We start from the raw sequence: 23,886 nt of genomic DNA, 5'->3' as shown, positions 1-23,886 counted from the left end.
TTAGTTGATCAATTTATATTTTAAACATGTTAATTTCATATTACAGCCAGCTATGGGAAGAAACTAAAAAATTTCCAACACAAAACTCCAATAAGAAAAAAGGCAACAGCATAAATAGCCCTCTGCAGGGCATGCAGCTTGGAGCAAAATGTTGTGGATGATTCAGTCTACTTTTATTCAAGATTAGCCATACAGTGAGAATATGACAATCTCATTTTTGCAGTTTAAACATCAAAACAGGAGTGATCTACTGCTCATTAGATATGGCTGATATGTACCACAACTTGACAGAAGTTCTACAATTGCCCACAGTCAAAGAAAAAAGTGTTCTTGACTTCACTTAAGTAGCCTAAATTTTAGAAGTCCATTAATGTGTACTCAACTGAAAAAACCAAAAAAACCACAAAAGCACTTCCAGATCACACTTCACCTTTTTAGCCCTCAGAAGTTGGTGTCTTGGAAGGTTGAAGGAAATAGCAGTTATTTACCATAGTTCTATTTATGAATTTCTAAAATGTACACATGAAAATTCTGTAAAACAAAAAACCAACAAGTTATCTTCTGTTTGTGACAATACTTAACACCTTCAGTTGTTATTTCAGTGATGGCCATGACAACTAGTAATTTTTTTTCCCTCTAAATTAATAGATCATTTGCAGATTGCAAGATACCCAAGATTACTAGTTGAAGACTTTCAGGAAGTGATCCATTACAGTCATGCCAAGCAATCTTGATGTTCCCTTCTGGATTATACCAACTGTTTAAGGGGAAGTCTGCACAGCCACCCACAAACCTGTTGCTTGGGGCAGCTGAAGCTTATGAATCAGTAGACATTTTCTATCGGGAGTCTCAACAGACCCACATTTAGAAGAAGCCTGGCAAACAGCAGTGGTCTTGTCAGAATGTGAGGAGGTTGAAAGTAAAAATCAAAACAAATCTATAAAATAATACCAGAACAATGATAACTTCTAGCCAGAGGACTCTTTACAAATCAACATAGTCTGTTCTCTGCTCTTTTGACAATCATTGGCATTAATTACTTCAGCTATTATATTGCTCCTCTGGAACCTAAATAATGGTGTATAGAATAAATACAAAGATTTTGACAGCTAACCTCATTCTATTGCATCACATTTGTCTAGTGAAACAAGTTTCTCATTCCTCTCATGCCTCAAGACCAGTATAGAAATAACTGATTTTAAAGAAATATAAATGGAATGAAAGTTTATTGCTATAGGATATGGTTGTGACTCAGGGCAACTCTTAAGAAATAGTGTAAAGAATCTCAATGCACCCACACTTGGTGAAGAGATTAAAATAATTCAAATGGTTTTATTGTTGATGGAATTAGAAATGCAAGCAATTTCTTCCAAGGATAAAAATTTTGAAAATCTTACACAAACTACTATCTAAACAGATTTTACATTAAGCTGCAAAAAAGAAAGTCAGCAGCAACAGCATAGTCATTGTCTCCACCATGTGGCACAAATGACAAAAAACCAAAGACAGTCCATATTAAGACAGTTAAAATTGCTGCAGTCAGATTTAAAAATTCACTCAAAACAAACTTAACTTTAACTGGAAATTTCCAAAATGGAAAGAGGCTACAGTACCTAACATGTGATAAGAATTTCAACAAACGTCCTTCATTTCTTTCAAACTGTATGATTGCAATTTGCACTGCACAGTCCACTTACCAGAAAGGAGGCAAAATTTCACAAATCTATTGTAGTTCAATTGATAACTTGCTCTAGGTTGGAAAAAAATTACTAATTGCTGCCAGATACTTCATGAATAATTCTGCTTCAAGTGTCCATCCATCCAATTACGCTTTTCTTCATATTGTTAAATGGATTATCTGTCTTTATTTTGCCCTACAGAATCAACCTCCTTAAATCTGCCCTAAAATTATTGTTCCATCAAGCTATATTGGTTTTCATCCTTTGAACAGGAAGCGTCTTTACAATCATTGCACAGGTAGCTAGATACATACAGAATCTGATTGCTGTCTTGTATACGGATAACTCAATTTACAATTTATCCAACCCACATTTGTTAATGCAACCCAATAACTTAAAAGTTTAGAAGGCTGAAATTACCCAAATCTTTCCAGCTCATTAATATAAAAACACTAGTTGCTTGCACCCTTACAATGCTACAATTTGATCCAACTATCCTTACTGTATAATTTAAAAAAAAACAAAGAACTACCAATGGGTTAAGGAATAAAAATTTCACAGCAAAGGCAACCAACACATTAGTAGTTTTATCCATTTATTAGAAAGAATTGCACTAGACGGCACAAGCCAACTTAAGTACTGCTCAACAACGGATACACCAATGATACAACTGATGGTGTAGTTTTTAAAGCATGGTTGGTCAAAGTGAAAGTTAAAATTTTCATCCATCAAACCACGTGATTCAAAATAGGGAAGTGTGCAAGTAAAGAGACGCCTAGCATCCATTCTTGGCCGCAAAAAGCCGTTCCTGCAAAAGAAAGAAAAAGCCAAAAAAGTCAAGACAAATAGAAGAGTCTGTTTTGTCAACGCATGTTATAAAACTCAGTCAAGTGTACATGCCAACCTTTACACAAGAGCAGACACTCATGCCATTCTTTCAGAATTTAAAAAAATCTAGTGGGGTACAAGCTGCAGCAACCACTCCATTTCTACCAGTTTCATTCTGCTTATCCTGTATACCATTCATTCACATTATTCTTAGGTTTATATTTGTTGTATACAGACACACAATTCACTTACTGCAACTTAGTTAATGACTATATGGTGAAGCAGATCATCTGAATTTAAAAACACGCCAACAATGCTGCTTTTGATTTAAGTACTACCTAGTAACCACTTTTCACCTTTAGGTGCTATTAGTTTTTTTTAAAAAGCTGATATGCAGTTTACAAAGTTTGTTTAAAAGTAGAGTACATTTCTCACAGGTGTTATTGCTAATTTCCCTTTCTCCTCCAATGCACTCTTGATCTATTTGTTCCAGACATCCACATTAGCAAGAATGAAAAGACACATTTTTTACCTAAAACATGGCTAAGGGACAGTGCATTTAGACACTAACGCAGCCTGTGCAGTGTATCATGCTGTTAAGTGTTAAGCATAGGCATAGCATGCATATCTAATGCAATTTGAAGGCAAAATGCTAGATTGCCTACAACAGATTTGAGGCACATTTGTATTTGTACTATCCAAGCCCTGTAAATGCCCCATCCTAAATACTGCCCAGCTAACATGCTTTATTTAAATGGCTCGCCATTCAATATTCCATAAAGTGCTTTTGACTTGCCAAATTTGTATTAGTGTTCAAGTATTTTGTGATGTTGAAGGGTGTGTAATCTGACATGTATGGAAACCACCACCAGGGAACCTGCTAAAGTTATGGAAGCTTTAACTGCAGTCCTTTACCTGTAACATTTAAAACAAAAAAAAAAAATAGTAAAATAGAGTGAAAGCAGGAACAGGGTACTAATTTGGATGTTTAGCCATCATACTGAATAGTAGTGCAGGTTTGCAGGGCTAAAGGGACTACTCAGAAACCTATAAAGAGCCAATCTTAATACTAGAGTCATAGGCAGTTTTACATGCCAGAAACAGACCCTTTGGTCTGATTCATCTATGCCAACTAGATATCCTGAGTTAAACTAGTCCCATTTGTCAGCATATGGCATACATCCCGCTTAACCCTTCCCATTCATCTGCTCATTGAGATGCATTCTAAAATAAACTGTAATTGTACCCACCTCCACCACTTTCATGCAGAGGATGGTGCATGTGTAGAATGAGGTTCCAGAGGAAATGTTGTCCCTTTGGCCCCCTTAAGCAACCCCCCCCCCCCGGCCCCTTTCTCACCTTAAACTTGTGCCCTCATGTTTCGGACTCCCTACCCTGGGGAAAAGGCTTTGGCTATTCTACCTATTGACACTCCTTAGGATTTTGTAAACCTCCCAGCTTATTCTAGATTTTGGTTACAAATGCCGCAACAGTACACAGGGAGTAGTGCAAGAGCTTCATCAAAGTGTTGATCGGGTGTATATCAGGACTCTGGAATGGATTTCATTAGCCACCTGCTGCTAATTCCTCAGTGTTTGCTTGGGGCAGCAGTGATTAGTTTGGGAGTGGTCCAGTGGGGAGTGTTGCTGTCAGCAGGGACCTCCTCTGGAAACAATGCTGTTTTCCTACTTGACCGCCTCCAGAAAAGCCTGGAGCTGTCTCAGTTGACCACTGGTCCAAATTGGTATGCTGCACTTTGCACCAATTCCAGTACAATTGGAAGCTGTTTCTTACGAACATATCCTCCTACCCCTGTAAAGAAGTGCAGGTTAACTGAATTGTGCACTATTTGAACACACTACTGGATTGCCTATTGGGCATTAAATGGCAGTTAGCAGTGCTTTCATTCAGATGAGGCAGCACAAGATTTGCACCTCAAGGGGATGATGACTGCACTACATCAAACTAATCTTGGAACCAAAAATCAGGAGTAGTTAAATTTAAGCTCCAAAATTTTCTGCTTAGTTAATATTCCAATTTAGCACTTTACCCTGTGTACCAATTTTCATACATACCTTTAGCATGTTTTCTAGTTTAACAGCATCAGCTGAAAACTTGCGGATCCCATCAGACAATTTTTCCACAGCCATTTGGTCCTCATTGTGAGACCACCGAAAGGTCTGCTCATTCATTTCGACTTTCTGTAGGTCAAGTGCCTGGGCTGCACACAAATAAGAACTTTTAGGGTTTAGGTTTTTTAATTAATGTAACTACAAATACAAGTCATTCCTGACCTTAAAACACAAGAACAGTTTGAATACAGAAATTTCAATCATTACACACAATCACCTGGTGCAAGGAAAATGAAAGATCATAACTCAAGATGAACCAGAGTCAAGAGCATCTAAAAGAAAACACATTAAACCACAAGTCTCTTGTTAAGATTATTAATAGTTACGTGCTCATACAGCTTATACAGTTAAGTACACTTGCATACACCGAATCCTGTCCTCCCAGGACCATAGTGGATTACTTTGCAGCGATCCGTCCCCATCATGTCGCATGGACGCACCAAGATGTTCGGCGCGCGCACGCACATGAAACATCAGGTCAGATCAGCAGCGGACTAAACTGGGTGAATAGATTTTTTTTTGGATCAGAAGGGACAAGGCTCACTCAAGTGATAGGCATGGCATGACATGCCATGAATACTTGCATGGTGAGGAGGAACTGAGTGATTTTAAGCAAGTTGTGGTCTGCCCCTAACCCTGTTCTTCCCACAGGTCCCATTATCTCTATAATTCAATTTTGTACTGGAACACAAGTATCACTTTATTTCTTCCTTTTCTGCTGGTTTCTAAAAGAAAAGAAAAACAAACTAGACCAAGTCTCTAGGCCAGTTATTATTTGCCATATTACACTTTAGTACAGTTCTATCTTCAACTTCTCTAGAAAGCCATGAGTGGAGTTTTTGCTGAATTTTATTGGAGAAGTGTTTTACTGGAACATTTTACATTGCTGTTTTAGTGTATCCCTTTCTTTAAATGAAGTAATCTGCCACTTAATCCATTCGACCATAGCTGGATCTTCCTTCAAAACTAAGCCAATCATACAGGTGTAAATTCGATAGATTCTTGTTGTGCACCAACATACACCTTGATTAAACTCGCATTGCCACTATGAAAACAGCAGCAGGGCAGCCTGGTTTGATAACTCAGTTGAAAAAAAAACCCATCTTGTTCGCAGCAAACAGAACGCTGTGGAAACTCAGCAGGATCTGCGGAGAAAAACTTAAACATTCCAAGGCTAATAAAGAGTCTTATTCAGAACCACTGAGCATTCTTGGTTTCTGATTTCTTGCACCTGCAGTATTTTGCCTTCATCTTACCTTTGTTAAGACTCAAAACTGGTGTTAGTGTTTCATTGTCTTGGCTAAGCTCTTCCAGCAATTTTGGAGATATTGTGAGATAGTCACAGCCAGCCAATGCTTTGATTTCACCAGTATTACGGAAAGACGCTCCCATGACAATAGTCTTGTACCCAAACTTCTTATAATAGTTGTAGATCTTTGTTACACTCTGCACACCTATAAGCAAAAATCAGGATTATGATTAGTATCATAGAATCAGCAGGTGACAAGAAACCAAATTACTTTCCTCCTCAAAAGAAATCCCATGCAGAGTTATCTGTGTATAATAAGTTGTGCCAAAAAAAATGTACAGGCAAGCATGAAAACAATGTTCTGAAAAAGTATTCTAACATTCCCAGTGAAGAAAGTTGATCTTAAAAAAGGTTTTGGAGTAGATTATTTGTAGCTTGGTTTGTGGGTCGTGAGGTTGGTTGGCTTGCTGAGCTGGTTTCTTGTTTCACAGACGTTTTCCTACTGTGCTGGGTAACATCCTCAGTGCAGCCTCTGATGACAGTGTGTTGCCCCAGAGTTTAAAACTCTGGTGTCCATTGAGGTGTGTTGCCTTACTTCCAGTTTTCCTTCATAGTGGAAAGTATATGGGAGTAGAGTTCAATGTGTTTATTAATAGCATGCTATGTGGAGTGCCAGGCTTCTAGGAATTTGTGCCTGTCTCTGCCTAGCTTGTCCCAGTCAAAATGGTGGTTCTCCTTTCCATGTGGATTGAGATGAGCGAGTACTGGTGTTCACGTACTCTTGTTGTTAGTTTCCTTCCCGTTTGTCTGATGTAGTGTTTCTCAGTCACCGCAGGGGAGTTTGGAGATGGCATTGGTCCTGTCCGTGGTAGGGAGTGGGTCTTTAGTTTGGGTGAGCAGTTGTCATGGACGTGTGCCGCTCTGATGGCCAGTGGTCATAAGAGCCTTGTGATGATTTGCAACATGTTCCTGACGAAGGGGTAGTGTGATGAGTGTGTCGGGGCATGTATTATCTTTCTGATGTTGTTCACAGAGGCATCTCCTGACCCAGTTTTTTTTTGATAACCATTATCTTTGAAAACCTGAAAGGGGTTGCTGTGCTGGGAGGCAGAAGACTACCTCATCCAGGTATTCAAAACTGGGTCAGGGAGATGCAGATGCCGACACGAACATCATCAGAAAAAAGAAAAAGAAAGATACTACACACCCGGACACACTTACTCACACTACCCTTCATCACATCAGATCTCACCACAAGACACATGACCACTGGGCATCAGAGCAGCACACAAACCCACATCAACCTACGATAACTGGTCACCCAAACTAAAGACCCACTCCCCACCATGGACAGAACCAATGCCATCTACAAGATCCCCTGCAGTGACTGAGAAATACTACAATCGGACAAACAGGAAGGAAACAAGAGTACACGAACACTAACTGGCTACAAAAATACACAACCAGTACTCGCTCATCTTAATCCACGTGGACAAAGAGAACCACCATTTTGACTGGGACAACACCAAAATCCTGGGATAAGCTAGGTGGAGACAGGCACAAGAGCTCCTAGGAGCCTGGCAATCCACAAAGCATGCTATTAATGAACATACTGAACTTGACTCCCATATACATTCCACTACAAAAGGAGAACCAGAAGTGAGGCAATCCATCTCAATGGACCCAAGTTTAAAAACCAGGCAGGAGAACACACTGAAGCTTCATCGGAGGCTGCACTGAGGATGTTACCCAGCATGGTAACAAAACGTCTGCGAGACAAGAAGCCAGCTCAGCTAGCCACCAACTTCAATAAAGTTGATCCTTCTCTATAGCTATATTTAGGAAAGGCATGATTTGTCTTGTTAGCACAAAAAATACTTTTCACTGTACCTCAGTTCATGTGACAATAAATCAAAGTAACCAATGCTATCATTAATTCAAACAAACAACGGCTGAACAGTAACATTTTAATGTTTAGACAGGCAATCCAAACAGAAAGAAGAAGATTGAAAGGTTTGGCAAATTTAAAAAAATTTAGACTAAGGGATTTATTTAACAGATTCCCAAATGAACAAGGTTTCAGTTGCCCATCATGTAGTTTGGAGCATTTTAGTTCAGGCAAACAGCTAGTTGGCAGTTTATCACCACACTTCCTAATAAGCTTAAAGCAAGGGCCCCTTATAAACATTACTCAATTTGGTCCCACTTTGCTCACTGAACCAGTGTAGAAGGTCAGAGCTGGAGATCAAAACTTATGCAAAGTATTTTACAGGATATGTAGTGTGCAATACTACAGAACTGAATATTTCAGCTTTGAGTTAATAGTTCGAGTATTTGGGCTAATGTTACTGAAATATCAACTGTTTAAAAAACCACACAACAACCAACCACACCACCATGCAAAGGCAATTCACATGGACATTGTCAAAAAGTTTAACTCCAAATTACGTAAGAGATAGCAAGTCAAATGATCTAAAGCAAGAATGAGAAAGTAGCTTTTTTAGCAACACAATAGAGAAGAATGAGAAATTGAGTTCTAGAAAAGTTGAGGAAATGTCAGAGTTCAGAATCTTGGTAGCCAAACACCAAGAAACAACAGTAAATTAAAAGAAGAGAGTCCGAATCAGGAGAAATAGAGACTGAAGTTAGAGCAACTAAAGCCAGACCACTGAAGGATTGGAAAACAAGAATGAGAATTTCTTAAATTGAGACATTGTTGAACAGTGAGCCAAAATAGTAAGTCAGAGCACAGGGGAGATAGGACATGAGTTACAACTTTGGATATGTTAAGGGGGAGATGGGAAGTTCAACATGTGTGCACTAAATAGTCAAGTTGAAGGTTTTAGCATGGAATGAGTTCAGACAGATTGGTGTGAGGCCATGTTATGGATGTGGAATTAGGCTTTAGTGCCAGCATAGATACAAGCTCACAGAAGAGTCAAAGGGTGCAACAGCCTACGTTAGGGTCAGCTCAAAAGTCCTAAGTAGATTAGGAGCTCAAGTGATCAATAATGTCTAGTCAATTGAAGGCCTCAGCTAAACTTGCAGCAATAAGTTAATGTTTGCTACAAAATTCAATGGATAGACAGATGTACCTGGGTCTGCAAATGGTTCAAAGCTTTTCTTATCTGTGTTGGCCACATGCCAGTCTAGAATGCGACCCACAAATGGTGAAATCAGTGTTGCCCCAGCCTCTGCACAGGCAACTGCCTGAGCAAACGAGAAAAGCAGAGTCATGTTGCAGTGGATTCCACACTGTTCTTCAAGAAACCTAAAAGAGAAGTGCTCAGATTTAACTATACCCCACTTGGAACACTAAACTTGTCACAGCGACTCAACAAAGAAGAAGAGTACAGCAAAATCAGGAGGGAAGAAAAATAAACATTTTTATTATTAGTTTGAGTATTTAACACAATTCCAAGATTCAGTCAATATCATTATATAGTGGTATTGTCACTGGAGTTGCATCCTTTGCATGGTGGTGAAGTTGTTTGAGAGATGAAAAGCCACCAGCACAATATCAAGCAATGTTTTCTCCTGACCTCATCAGGGGAGAAATAAATGGTTCACTTTACATGCCACATTTTTGTCCAATTTCTAACAAGAGTCATGAATGGTGCCTACCATTGTTCACTAGTGACCACACACCACATTAGTGACCTTCCCTCCATAAGTTCAACAGTGAACCAAAAGATGGTTGGCCCTAGGATGCAACCCCAACAAATTCCTTCAGTGAGGTCCTGGAGCCAAGCGCAACTCCAAACACGAGTACCCCTAGTGTGCAAGTTTAGCTAAGCAAGTGCTATTTAATGGCGAAATTAGTGACACCTTCCATCACTGTACTAATGAGGCAGTGATTGGCTGAACTGGATTTCTTCTCATTCATGTACAGGGCAATTTTCCATGTTGATTGTGTCAATGTCACTACTGTAGCTCTAATGAGAGATCTTGGCTAGAGGCATGGCAAGTTCAGCAGTAGATATGTACAGTACCATCACTAATGCTGTTAAGATCCAGAGCCGAAGTTTCTAGTACCTTCAAATGATTCAAGGGTTAGACTAGCTATTTAATAGTTTGTCTTTGCTAGAATAAATATTTTGATTTCATTACAACCCTTATTTTTAAAATGGAGGGAGAATTCCAGAAACAGAGGAATTGCCTAGCAGGAAATTGAATTTCTTGGACAATTCTTTTGAAGCATGCCACGATGGGGATTCCACAGGGTCCACAACGTACAGCTTGTATCTACATTAGCAATGACTGTCTGCTTAGCAGAACATCTGGGCCATTGCCTGCAAGGCATGATTCTGTGCATTCAACTATATTAGGCTGTTTAAATTTCAAGACTGAAACAGCTCTCCCAATTTTGGCACTCAAGATGCCCCCAAATGGGGACATTTGAAGGATTGACAGGGCTGGGTTTGGGTTGAAATTTGCAATGCCAAGTCTGTCAGGTTTTACTCAGGTATTTTAAAAAGCAGCTTGATACAAAAAAGGTCACTTGCTATGGCTCTGGAATCACATGCAAACTAGACTGGGTACAGATGATAGTTTTCCTTCCCTAAACATTAGTGAACTGTATTGAATTGGTGGGGGAAAAGTAGAATTTTAAAATTTCTATCTGCCATGCACTGAACCCAGTCCATTATCTAGTGGCATGGAGAACAACTCCAGTGACAATACCACTATATCATCAGCTGTACTCAAATACGTTTTGGACTGACATTGGAATTATCAATCAATATTTTGTTGGTTTTGCAAAAAGTAACATTAAATGTGCAATATTTATGGCCACTCAAAGTTTATTTTTGACATTTAAAGTCAGTAATGTAGATACAGAAGTTAACTTACTTTCCAGCCTGGATACCTTCCCAAGTGGACGTTAGTTTGATGAGAATACGGTCCTTGTTAATTCCTGCATCCTTGTACATCTGAATTAGGCGTTGGGCCTTTTGGATCATGGCATCTTTGTCAAAGGATAACCTAGTATTTAAAAAAGAAATAGGCACTTCCAGATGATCCTGACAAACTACAAACAAATGTTAGATTTATTTTATCCTGTAGGGGAGAGAGAGTGACACATTAAGGCCAGCATATATTGCACATACACATTTGTCTGAGATGATAACAAGCTGCCTTTTTGAACCGCTGCAGTCTGTGTAGCATAAGTACTGTGCTTTTAGCAAGTGATCTGACTTTTTTTGACCTAGTGGAAATAGGACAAATGGGAGTCTAGTTCCTAGTCAATGTATTTTTTTTAAATTTAGAAAGGGAGCTTGGCATATAAGTATTGCTAATTTTTTTTAAAATGAGGGGTTAAAAACTAATTAGGTCAGTATTTCTGGAACCATACCATTTAAAAAAAAGTGTGAATGTCAAAGCAGATGACTGTAAACCCTCCTTAAGTATAGACACTAGCTTGCCTGTATTTTAAATAATCAGGAATAATTCTAGCTTCGAAAACTCTTGAAATTGGAAAACTTTAGGCAGTTCAAACACATGTGACTGCTGTCAGATGCCAGCATGGTCTTGGAAAAAGATTGTTCAGAAAAGTTACAGAATATGGTACTTCAAACAAAAAGGAAAGAAAGAACATGTGAAGAATTAAGACCAGGAGTGTTTGATTAGACGCCGCAGATAACAGTCACTATGAGAAGCCAAGGTCTCAATTGTGTGACTATTTCAGGGAAAGAGGCGTCATCGGAACAGACCTGAGAACAAGCAGTTTCAAACTTAGATTTTGAAATACCTTGAAAGAGGTGGAGTTGAGACAACATGAATTGAATTGTTTTTGCCATAGGTTTTGAAGACTTTCAAACTGTAGAATTTGGATATTTTATTAAACAAAAAGAAATAAGCTATTTTATAGTTGTGTTAACTCCCAATAAAGACTATGTTAAAACATAACACTATCTATTTGGTTAGATTTCAAGCCTAAAAATAGTTTAAAGCTAGGAGATGCAAGTGTAAGCCATAGAAGTCATTTCTTTACTATGATCTAGACTTTTGCACAGGTGTCACAGATCAATTTTCAGGTAGCATTAAAAAACAAAAAAGTCAGCAAGAGACTTCAATGACACTATATAAAATATTAATACACAGCACAAATGCTCAGAATAGACAGTATTAAAGCATGTTTGGCGACCTATTCTTTCTGTTTGGGAAGACAAGCTTTAAATATCTGATGCAATAGCCTCAGGAATAAATTGTACCTTGCGTCAACTTCAGTAGAAACTCTGCCTGGAATTTTCTTCAAAATTTCAACACCAAAATTGACAAACAGCTTATCAATGACATTGGATAGTTGATCAGCCTCTGATCTGAAAGCAAAAGAAAATCTGAGTCATGGCAAGAAGGCAGGATTGAGAAATTAAAAACAAAGCAACAAGCAAATGAGGAATCAAAACACCTTCTGTCTAATTTGAATTAGTTATGAAGGTTCCCTGTATGGAAGTCACATCAAAAAGGTCATGAGTTTATGGTTACTTTGACGGTTCAGTTTAATGCAAAACCAGGCTAACGTGTGAAAGTGCTTAGAATGAAAAATGCCGAGTCAAGTTTGTGCTCCTGAAATGCTGCTTGGCCTGCTGTGTTCATCCAGCCTCACATTTTGTTGTCTTGGATTCTCCAGCATCTGCAGTTCCCATTATCTCTGATACATATTAAATGGCCTTAATTTAAAACTTGTAACATGTCTGTAGGGGTACAATATTTTATGTATGTATAACATTAGAATTAGGTTCTGTCAAGTTTTATTGAGCATACAATACCTAGCCAATCCAAGATTGGTCATGAAGTGATCATAAAATAACAAGACAATTACCTGGCAAAGTACTGCAAAGATTTATGCTTGGACTTCAATTTCAAATCACCAACATAATGGTGTAATGTATAGTCTTGGATACAGGATGGGCAAGAAAAGCTGTCAAGATGCAATAAATACATAGGAAAACAATATGGATGAGCTAATTGAGTGGGCAATCATGTGTCAGATAGTATCACGTGGAGAAGTGCGAACCTAAAGGAAGTTAAGCCAGAACAACCAATCTTAAAATGGGGCTGGAAGATGCTGGTATTAGGAACCACCTGGGGAAGCTAAAACAAAACCACCAACATGCCTGCAGGCGTCGCAAGCTAAGTTAACAGAATGTCTACCTTTAGTAAAATGGAATGAGTTTTTTTTTTAAAATTCACAGGATGTGGATGGATACTGTTGGCTAAGCCAATGTTTAATACCCATTCATCATCAAGCTCATGACAGTGGTGTTGAGCAGTGCATGTGGTTCTGTACACCTAAAGTGCAATTATGGGGAGGGTTTCACGATTTTGAAATATCAAAACAAATATCATTCAAAGTCAGGGTGGCTGAGAGGTGAATCTGAATATGCTGTGTTCCCATACATTTACCACCCACGTCCTTCTTGGTGAAGGAGATAACTTTAAGAAGGTGCTGTCCAAGGACCCGTGTGATGTTGCAGTCCATCTGGTGGATGAATTCGCTACACAGTGGGAGCAGTGCAGGGAAAGAACAATTGTGAATACAATGCTAATCAAGCATGCCAATTTATTTTGAATAGTGTAAAGTTAATGTGCATTGTCAGATCTGCATTCATCCAGATGAGTGTTTTATTTCTGTAGAAACTCTGATAGTCAAGAGGTTATGAATCTTAGATTATCTGTTGTCAAGGTTCATTTCATTCATATGTTCAAGACAGAAGTCAGTAGATTTAGGAGAATTAAATTAAGTGTGAAGGTTTGTTCATTCAATAATGGGATATGGGCATCATTTATTGACCATCCTTAACTCCCCAGATGCTAGTTAATTGCACACCCCAACCCCAACCCAGTAACTCACTATCTTATTATTAATAATGAGTGGAGCAGGTTTGAAACATTTAACTGTATTCTCTTACTTCATTTTGCATGTTCTGTGAGAAAGTGCAAGCAAAGAAATGGAATGGCAATTAAAACATTTACTGAAGTGAGAATGATTATAGGCATGTGATTTTACAAAAAGGAAAAAATATCCACTACAAATTCAATCAAAATGTCAATTTAAAAACAAACAGCCAAGAAATGCAGATGGCTTTGTCAAGAAAGCAACAAGAGTGACTGGAAGTATTGTTAAATCAGGACTTTAGCTAGCTAGCAAGACCATTCAATCTGAAACAGCTATCACATAATAAATGGATGTAACTGAATATTCTTAAGTTGGCAGCTAGAATGGTCAGAACCTCTGATGTCACGATGTGGGGGGGGGGGGGGGGCGGTGGGGGCATGGAGGGAAAGGTTAGGAGGAAAGTTACAAATTTTGTAGGATTTGAGAAGCATTATGGAATGCTACATTTCCAAAGAGGACATTTGGTGGACTTTACCTGTAGGTCACTACTACACAGTTTGTCAGTTAGAAAGATGATCAGTTAAACCACCATAAATTCTGATCACTGGCCCTCAAGATACCCACAGGGATACAGCAAAGTGTGTTATACAAGTGCCTTTAAATGTAACTAAAAGATCCCATCACACTTTGCAGCAACATTACCAAAAAGAAACTTGACACCAAACCATATTAAAAAAGGAGTTATTAGTATGGGTAGCTGAAAGGCTGCTCAGTGATAGTTCATAAAACCTGGAGGAGCAAACATGTTACCACTCTGGATAACTGATCACAAAAATGGCTGGGGTGGGAGGATGAAGATGGGTGGGGGTGGGGGTGGGGGGGGGCGTGCAGAAGAGAATGGTGGTGGTTTAAGACAAGGAGGGAAATTTCTACTTAGGTATGGAGTAACCCAACAACAAAATGGAAGTCAGGTGAGTACAACATGGAGAATGAGCATTGACGGAACTTGGCTCAACTGCAAATATCGGCAGCTGAATTTGGAGTGAACCCAAGTTCATACAGGGAGGAAGATGGAAGGCTCAGTCAGACAGCATTGAAAGAGTGGTCATGTCTAGTGGTGACTAAGGCAGGCGTGAGCATTTCAGCAGGTAAGTGCGAGGCAGGATTAATGTTATTATAGAAAACTAAAAAACCAATGGAGCAAAGTACACTATTCTGCTCAGGGTCTGCCCTGCCAATTGGTTGATCATCTACTTCAGCTCCAACTTTCCCATGGCATGCCCTAATCCTTCAATTTAGTATCTAAACAGCTAGCAAATTAAGACTCTAGTCCTAATGGGGTGGAGAATTACAAAAGTTCATAACGTGACTAAAAAGAGCAGTTTCTCCCAGTGTCTTATTCAGACTATGTAAGCCCATCTCTAAATTTTAGACTCCCTAGGCACAGAAAAATCTACTGTGTAAAGTCCTTTAAGAGTTTTATACATTTGTGGGAAGTGAGTAAATACAATGTCTTGAAGATGGTATAGTTACATGGTCCACAGCTAATCATGGGTCAGTCTGACTCAGTCTCAAGCTGCTGCCTTAGAAAAGGACAAGTTCAATCCAGTAGCTTCTGAACAGGGATTGTGGTGGAGGCTGATGACAACTGCACTGATCTTCCCACTACTTATCTGGGGGAACTTCTAGCATTGTATGTCAGACAATTTAGAGATAGTGGAGGTCTGAAGAGAGATGGTACAGTATTACAGAGTGTTAATGTATATCTGGAATTGACATGTTTTCAGAGAATGTCATGAGGAACAGTATTTGGGTGAAGTGGGAAGCCACAATAGGTTATTGTCTGGCTATAAACCAACTAGAGAAGAACTGGCTAAAAGACCTCAACTACAACTCCTCCCAGCTAGAGGACAGTGGTCAACTACACCACAGGATGAAAACATGAGGGGACTGTATTTAATATACACTTCTGGTACTACCTGCATGAGATTTAAAAAACTGCAGCACAGAATCTGAACTAAACAAAAAAAATTGATACCCAAACAAACTGGTCACTGTGGTCGTCGAGAACGCCCTTGACCGCGTCTCCCGCATTTCCCACAACACATCCCTCACACCCCGCCCCCGCCATAACCGCCCAAAGAGGATCCCCCTCGTTCTCACACACCACCCCACCAACATCCAGATACAACGCATCATCCTCCGACACTTCCGCCATCTACAATCCGACCCCACCACCCAAGACATTTTTCCATACCCACCCCTGTCTGCTTTCCGCAGAGACCACTCTCTCCGTGACTCCGTTGTTCGCTCCACACTGCCCTCCAACCCCACCACACCTGGCACCTTCCCCTGCAACCGCAGGAAGTGCTACACTTGCCCCCACACCTCCTCCCTCACCCCTATCCCAGGCCCTAAGATGACTTCCCACATTAAGCAGAGGTTCACCTGCACATCTGCCAATGTGGTATACTGCATCCACTGTACCTGGTGTGGCTTCCTCTACATTGGGGAAACCAAGCGGAGGCTTGGGGACCGCTTTACAGAACACCTCCGCTCGGTTCGCAATAAACAACTGCACCTCCCAGTCACAAACCATTTCCACTCTCCCTCCCATTCTTTAGATGACATGTCCATCATGGGCCTCCTGCAGTGCCACAATGATGCCACCCGAAGGTTGCAGGAACAGCAACTCATATTCCGCTTGGGAACCCTGCAGCCCAATGGTATCAACGTGGACTTCACCAGCTTCAAAATCTCCCCTTCCCCCACCGCATCCCAAAACCAGCCCAGTTCGTCCCCTCCCCCCACTGCACCACAAAACCAGCCCAGCTCTTCCCCTCCACCCACTGCATCCCAAAACCAGTCCAACCTGTCTCTGCCTCCCTAACCTGTTCTTCTTCTCACCCATCCCTTCCTCCCACCCGAAGCCGCACCTCCATCTCCTACCTACTAACCTCATCCCACCTCCTTGACCTGTCTGTCTTCCCTGGACTGACCTATCCCCTCCCTACCTCCCCTCTCCACCTATCTTCTTTTCTCTCCATCTTCGGTCCGCCTCCCCTTCTCTCCCTATTTATTCCAGAACCCTCACCCCATCCCCCTCTCTGATGAAGGGTCTAGGCCCGAAACATCAGCTTTTGTGCTCCTGTGATGCTGCTGGGTTCATCCAGCCTCATTTTACTACAATATTAGTTTGCTTTAAAAAAAAACCTAGCAAGTGGGAGATGTTAGCAATTCTATGGAAAAAGGATAACTCATATCAAAACTACCAAACACATTATCAGTCTTTTGGTTTCAGAAAAAACAAAGTTTTCCAACAAACTCAATCTTGTATTACAGACACCTGAGAAAAGGGTCACCAGACCCAAAACATTATCTGTTTTTAAAATTCAGAGATGCCACCAGACCTGTTGAGCTTTTCCAGCAACTTCTGTTTTTGTTCCTGATTTACAGCATCTGCAATTCTCTCAGTTGCAATCTTTCATTAATGTACTGTTTTCATCTGTTTTTTAGAATCCAGTGTTAGGTCACAATTTGTGTTCAAAAAAATTTTATTCATATGGCTTTAGGTTAAAGAAGTGGTCTTACCCGCCACAACTCTTCGCGTAGTCAATAGCGTCATCAAGTAGCTTTTCGTATGCTGGCATCTGAGCAGCAGCAAGTATGAGTGAGGGGTTGGTTGTGGCATCTTGAGGTTTGTACGCATCAATGGCTGTGCATGAGAAAGCAAAGTTTAATTAAGTGATATTTATACCAATTGTAAAAAAGGAAAAAAAGTTAATCAGAAGTACAAGATACACACCACCATTAAAACCACCTGGCGAAAAGATACTTAAAACAAAAACACATGATGCTTGTGATTACCCCATATTTCTGCAGTAATCTTCGGAATCAGAATCCCCAGTGTGGAAGCAGGTCATTCAGCTCAAAGTCACCCAAGGCTAGAATCAAACTACCTGCCACATTTTAAAAAAATTCTGTTTCTCTTGTACTGCAGTTTATTTCTTTTTAAAACCTCAAGTAATCTGTGAGCTAATCAAGAACTAATCCATGCAGGTAACACTTGTTAGAAAGATAATGCCAATGGTAGACTGTCTGATTTGAATTAAAATGTGTTCGTCAACAAATAATGAACTTGTTTTAGTTATCTCTCCAGGGAACAGCATAAATACATTGATAATTCTGCAAGCAAATCTAGTTTACAAGTTATTAACTATACAATCATTGTTTTTTTGTGAAGTCAAAGTGACTAAGCAATTTGTGCCCTGCCCACATTTTGAACAACAAAGCATAGCCAAATTTCTCAAAGGAATGAAGAAGGGACTCAAATTACAGCAATGACCATTTTAAAGCTATGCAGTTTTTCCTGCACTTCGGCGTACATCAGCACTACTTTAATAGCTGTATTTTTTAAAAAGTTACTTAGCTTTTTTCCACCACCACCCCCCCCCCCCACCCGCCATTCCCCAGCCAGCTCCCTAGAAGATTGCCACTCTTTCTCCATACATCAGTAATCCTTGCTTTTAAAAAAAAAGCAATGGTTACCTGAATACTTCATAAGGCATCCAATGATTTACAGGGATCAAGCAAAGCGTTACAATCCCTTCTATTCTCGCCCAGCATCCATTTCTAGCAAGGAGCCAGTGGATGGTAAATCTGAAGGAAGTACGGTACATTTGTCACCTCTATTGCCTAACTGCCTTTAGCTAAACTTGAAAATGGAACACAAGCCAGTCATTGAGACTTAGTTGGGTTTTAAACAGACAAATTCACCGAACAGTTAGCATTCATGCCTGAAAATACAGCACAAATTTAACTTTTAAATTGTTCAAAGAAATTGCATTTTGTGGATCTTTAATTTAGAAAAATAAGTCAAAGGAGGCAAGATGGTCATCTTTAAGACAGTTACAATTAAAGATGCCTGATGAACAAGGAGTCTTTTTCATAAGTAGCTACAGATCAATACAGTTAAAACCAAATTAATAGTTAATTTTAATGGCATTTCAGCAGCAAAAACAAAAAATGCTGAAGAATGAGCGATTTCAGCCTCTTTTGTTAGGGGAACAGCAATGTAAAAAGGATTAATTTAGTTCTGCTTACTTTAGTAGGGGATGCAAGTAGTAAGAATATTCATGTCATGAGAATGATGTTTCACAAGTGCAGAAAGAATTGTGTAAAGAAAACTTACAAAATGGGAATCTGTAAAAAGCAAAAGGTCATGTGCCACAAATAAGTGGTCAATGCCATAAGCAAAACACAGTTTGCAAAGCCTTTTACAGGCAAACATTTTATTAACAAAAAGGCATGGAACTTAGTTCAAAATAGCCAGTCAATTTCAACATAGGTTTATTTGATCCTGGAAACACACAAGTTATCCTACTCAGTTTAAAAGAAGGTGATGTTGTAGCAATCCATCCCCCAACTTTGATGCTTTATCTAAATTGTTCAGCTAAGATATTGGCCACGAATAATTCCCATTAGCGTCCCAGCATTAATTCAAACAGTTGTGCAATAGAGGAAACATTAGTTGACTATAAGTGTCCTAGCTATCATTCATCTCTCCAGCAGCTAAATAAGGTTGTAACTTCAAGACAACTATACATTAAAAAAAGTCAGCATTTCCATGTAAATCCATGTCAGTTAGATATAAAAATGAATCAATGTTCTGGCCACCACTTTAGGATGTCAAATTATGGAAGCTATATAAATTCAACTTCTCCTTTGATTTTGGTGAGCATTCCAAAGAGTACATGGCACAAATTCAAGTCCTACTTGTTCCAGAAAGTGTAATAACATTTTTGAACAAAGTTGGTTAGAACAACAATAATGTCCAAGCAGGTCCCTTTTGGTGCAGTTATATTACCCCTACATCTGACCCAGCTCAAATCCCATCTGCTCCAGAGATGTGTAACAATACCTCTGAAGAGTTTAATTAGAAAAGACACTTATCCAAACCTGCTTTTGTGGTGTCATTAGGTTCAGGTACAGAAAAGGACAATAACTTATTGCAGTTACTTAACTTTGTTTCCAGTTTATTTTTTTTTAAAAAGGCAGTCTATGTTGCAATGTAGACAGATCTGGTCTGCATGATGAAATAAAAAAGTTACCATAAAACCAACACCCATAATCAGAAATTAGGCTACACCCTTCCCACCCCACAAGAGGAAAGTGGAATCCTTCTACACATCTTTAATTTTTGTCACCTATTTAATAATACAGCAGGGAGCCTTGCAGACAGGCATCTGACTGTCTAAGAACGACAATTGTTTTACTGCCTCATCTTCCCAATGTTTTAAAGAAAAACTTGTATTGCACAGCATTTTCACCAATACTAGATGTTTCAAAGCATCTTACGGACAGTGAGGTAGAGTCAGTGTAATATGGGATGGAAACAGGCCCCTTGGTCCACAGTGGTCCATTCTGACCCTGGTGCTCACTCAGCCAGCCCCAATTGCCCACATTTGGTCTAGATCCTTCTAAACCCTTCTCATCCATGTGCCTATCCAAGTGTTTCTTAAAATGCCACTAAAGGTACCAGCCTCAACTATCATCTCTGGCAGACCATTCCATATGCACCACTGAAGAACGTGCCCCTTAGGTCCTTTCCCCTCACTCCTTCAACCTGGTGTGGGGGGGGGGGGGGGTGGAGAGAGCGAGACTATATGCATTCATTCTATCTGTACCCCTCATGATCTTCTTCACCTCAATAAAAGGTTACCTTCTCATTCTCTTAAGTTCTAAAGGAATAAATGTCCTAAAAAAAAAAATCAGTCAAACCTCTCCCTATAACTCAGGCCTATTAGTCCTGGCAACATCCTTGTAAATCTTCTTTGCACACTTTCCAGTTTAACTATGTCTTTTCTATAAAGAGGGTGACAAAAACTGTACACAATACTCTAAGTGCAGCCTCACCAATTTATACAACTGAGAGATCATGTCTCAACTCCTGCAGTCAATGCCTTGACTGATGAAGGCCAGAATGCTAAAATACCTTTTTCAATCACTGTCTTCATGCAACACTGCTTTCAATGAACTATGAATGTGCACTCTTAGGTTCCATTACACTCCTCGGGATCTTACCATTACAGTACAAGTCCTATCTTGGTTTGACTTTCCAAAGAGCAACACCTCACACTTATTTGTATTGAGTTGCATTTACCAAACCTCAGTCTACTTCACTGTCTGATCATAATTCCCCTGTAATTTTTGACAACCTTTTTCACTATTAAAAAACACTTAATTTTGTATCATTTACAAACTTATTTATCATGCCTCATATACACACACACACCTCAAGATAACTTATGTAAATAACAAATAGCAAAGCTCCCAGCACCAGCCCCTGTAGTACAGCCCTAGTCAAGGGTCTCCAGGCTGAGAAACAACCTTTAACCATCACCTAGATAATAAAATGTGAGGCTGGATGAACACAGCAGGCCAAGTAGCATCTCAGGGAGGACAAAAGCTGACGTTTCAGGCCTAGACCCTTCATCAGAGAGGTTCTTTAACCATCACCTGCTGCTTCCTACCATTGAGCTAATTTTGAATCCAAATAGCTCGCTCTCCCTGGGTCCCATACAACCTCACCTTAATGACTAGCCTGCTGCGCAGGACCTTAAAGGCCTTATTAAAGTCAAGATAGAGAACATCCATTGCCCTACCCTCATCCATTCTATTGGCGACCTGTTCAAAACACTCCCAAAGATTTGTTAGACATGACTTTTGATGAACAGTCACTGTCACAACGTTGGAAAAGCAGCAGCCAGTTTGCACAAAGCAAACTGCCGCATGAAAGCAATAATAAGGCAACCTCTACGAGTAGCGATGTTCATTGAAGGGTAACCAGGGGCGAACACAGAGGATAACACACCAGTTCAGCATCAAACTAATGCCATGGGATTCTTAACACCCAACTGAAAGAGCATCTTTCAGCCGAACACCTGGGGGGGGGGGGGGGGGTAAATAAATTTCGAAAACTGCAGGACACTTTCAGCACAGCGCTTCAATATCACCCCCGATTTTGTGTGAGTGTGTGCGGCTCCATACAGCGGTGAAAACAGGGCTCGAAAGGACTCAGAGGCCGAGCATTTACCGACCGATCCACAACCGTCTGAAGGGAACCGCAGCTGATCCAAGACAGGATGCCAGGGAAGCAAGTTCGGCGGCGGGGCTGGAGGGGTACGCCAAGCCTGGAGGCTGGATGCAGGAGGAATGCCCGAGGCCGGACAGTGAAGAGGTTGGGAAGGGAGGCCAGCCCCGGAGAGACGCCGGCCCTGAATGCACCTTTAGGGAAGAAACAACAGGGTTTGGGGGCAAATTAAATCCCGAGAGTAACCAGGATCCAGAGGGTGGGGGAAACCAAGAGGCTTAAAGACACCCCCGACCCCGTTACCATGGAGACCACCCCTCCCCAATCGTTACCATGGAGAAACCCGCCCCTCACCGTTGAAGTCCCCGGTGTCCGCTACCACCACTGTGAACTCCTTCAGCTGATCGAGCACGGACACCATTTTCTGCCGTTTGGCTGTCAATTCGCAATCTGCCATGGTGGGAGTGAGTCAGCGGCCGGCGTTTTATAGGGCAAAGGCGGAGTGACGGGGCGGGGATAGGGTATGGAGTGGGAAGGTGAAGGTCTTCGCTCGGCCTCACGCTCGGCACCGACCAATCCAGCGCGCCACTGCCTGAGGTCACGAAGAGGTCAGCCTCTGCCGTTGTCGCGTGATGGCCAATAGGCAGCTGGCTAGGCCTCCGTTGGGCGGGGTAGGAGGCAGTTATTAACCAATCAGGTGGCGAGGCGACCTCGAGGCGAGGTTTCCGGGACTGGCCGAACAGCCAATGGAAGCCCCCTCACATTGATGGGCCCTTCCACAACGGGAAGGGCCGCCTCCACTCTGATTCGTTAGAGACTAGGCCAATTACAGCTCACTGCTAGGGCAGGCGGCCAATTACGAAAAGACACCTAAGCAGCCAATGAGAGGTTTAAGCCTTTTCGCCAACCGCGGACTGTGGTCATGCATTCTGCAGGGGGTGGGGTTTTCTTCATAGCTGCTTCATCCCCAACTTCCTCTTAGAGGTTTTCAACATTCCCCGTCCATCTGTCTTACTGTCTTCCATGGTGTACTACTAAAGACAATAATAATGAAACAAGTAAATAAGTATAAGATCATTCTAGAAGAGATAGTAAGAACTGCAGAGGAGTCAGAGATAAAACGGTGTTGAGCTGGATGAACGCAGCAGGCCAGGCAGCACCAGAGGAACAGAAAAGCTGACGTTTCGGATCTAGACCCTTCTTCAGAAAATGGGGGAGGGGGTTCTGAAATAAATAGAGGGGGAGGCGGATAGAAGATGGATAAAGGAGAAGATAGGTGGAGAGGAGACAGACAGGTCAAGGAAGCGGGGATGGAGCCGGTAAAGGTGAGTGTAGGTGGGGAGGTAGGTAGGTAGGTAGGAAGGGGATAGAGAGATAATGGGAACTGCAAATGGAGAATCCGAGATAACAAAATGTGAAGCTGGACGAACACAGCAGGCCAAGCAGCATCTTAGGAGCACAAAAGTTGACGTTTTGGGCCTAGACCCTTCATCAGAGAGGGCCCCCTGCCTGCTCCTAAGATGCTGCTTGGCCTGCTGTGTGCGTCCAACTTCACATTTTGTTATCTAGGGAGAGGATAGGTCAGCCCAGGGAGGATGGACAGGTCAGGGGGGGCGGTATAACAAGGTGTTGAGCTGGATGCACACAGCAGGCTAAGCAGCATCTTATGGGCAGGAAAGCTGACAATTCAGGCCTCGACCCTTCATTTCTGATGAAGGGTATAGGCCCGAAATGTCAACTTTCCTGCTCTTAAGATGCTGCTTGGCCTGCGGTGTTCATCCAGCTCTACACCTTGTTATATTGGATTCTCGAGCATCTGCAATCCCTTCATCTCAAGGGAGCGGGATGAGACTAGGAGATAGGAGATGGGGGAGAGACTTCAGGTGGGAGGAGGGACAGGTTAGAGAAGCGGGGACAAGCTGGGCTGGTTTTGGGATGCGGTTGTGGGAAGGGAGATTTTTGAAGCTTGTGAAGCCCACATTGATACCATTGGGCTGCAAGGTTCCCAAGTGAAGTATGAGATGCTGTTCTTGCAACCTGAGAATAGAGATAGTAGGAATTTCTGA

At 41.1% G+C, this 23,886-nt stretch overlaps 1 protein-coding gene across 1 annotated transcript; it reads right to left on the bottom strand.

Annotated features, from left to right (window-relative positions):
• Positions 1-2,261: 2,261 nt before the first annotated feature.
• On the bottom strand, positions 2,262-22,349 carry taldo1 (transaldolase 1). Its single transcript, XM_048545883.2, has 8 exons — positions 22,175-22,349; positions 17,320-17,443; positions 12,101-12,208; positions 10,740-10,871; positions 8,984-9,159; positions 5,896-6,093; positions 4,583-4,728; positions 2,262-2,487 (listed from the first exon to the last, which is right to left on the bottom strand). The coding sequence occupies exons 1-8, from the start codon at positions 22,275-22,277 to the stop codon at positions 2,455-2,457; spliced, it is 1,020 nt and encodes a 339-aa protein (XP_048401840.1). The 5' UTR covers positions 22,278-22,349; the 3' UTR covers positions 2,262-2,454.
• Between the last annotated feature and the right edge of the window lie 1,537 nt (positions 22,350-23,886).

The sequence above is a fragment of the Stegostoma tigrinum genome, chromosome 17 (genome assembly GCF_030684315.1).
Source record: "Stegostoma tigrinum isolate sSteTig4 chromosome 17, sSteTig4.hap1, whole genome shotgun sequence".
Taxonomy (NCBI): domain Eukaryota; kingdom Metazoa; phylum Chordata; class Chondrichthyes; order Orectolobiformes; family Stegostomatidae; genus Stegostoma; species Stegostoma tigrinum.
Note: the sequence above shows the minus strand (reverse complement) of the source record. Positions and strands in the feature narration are given on the sequence as shown.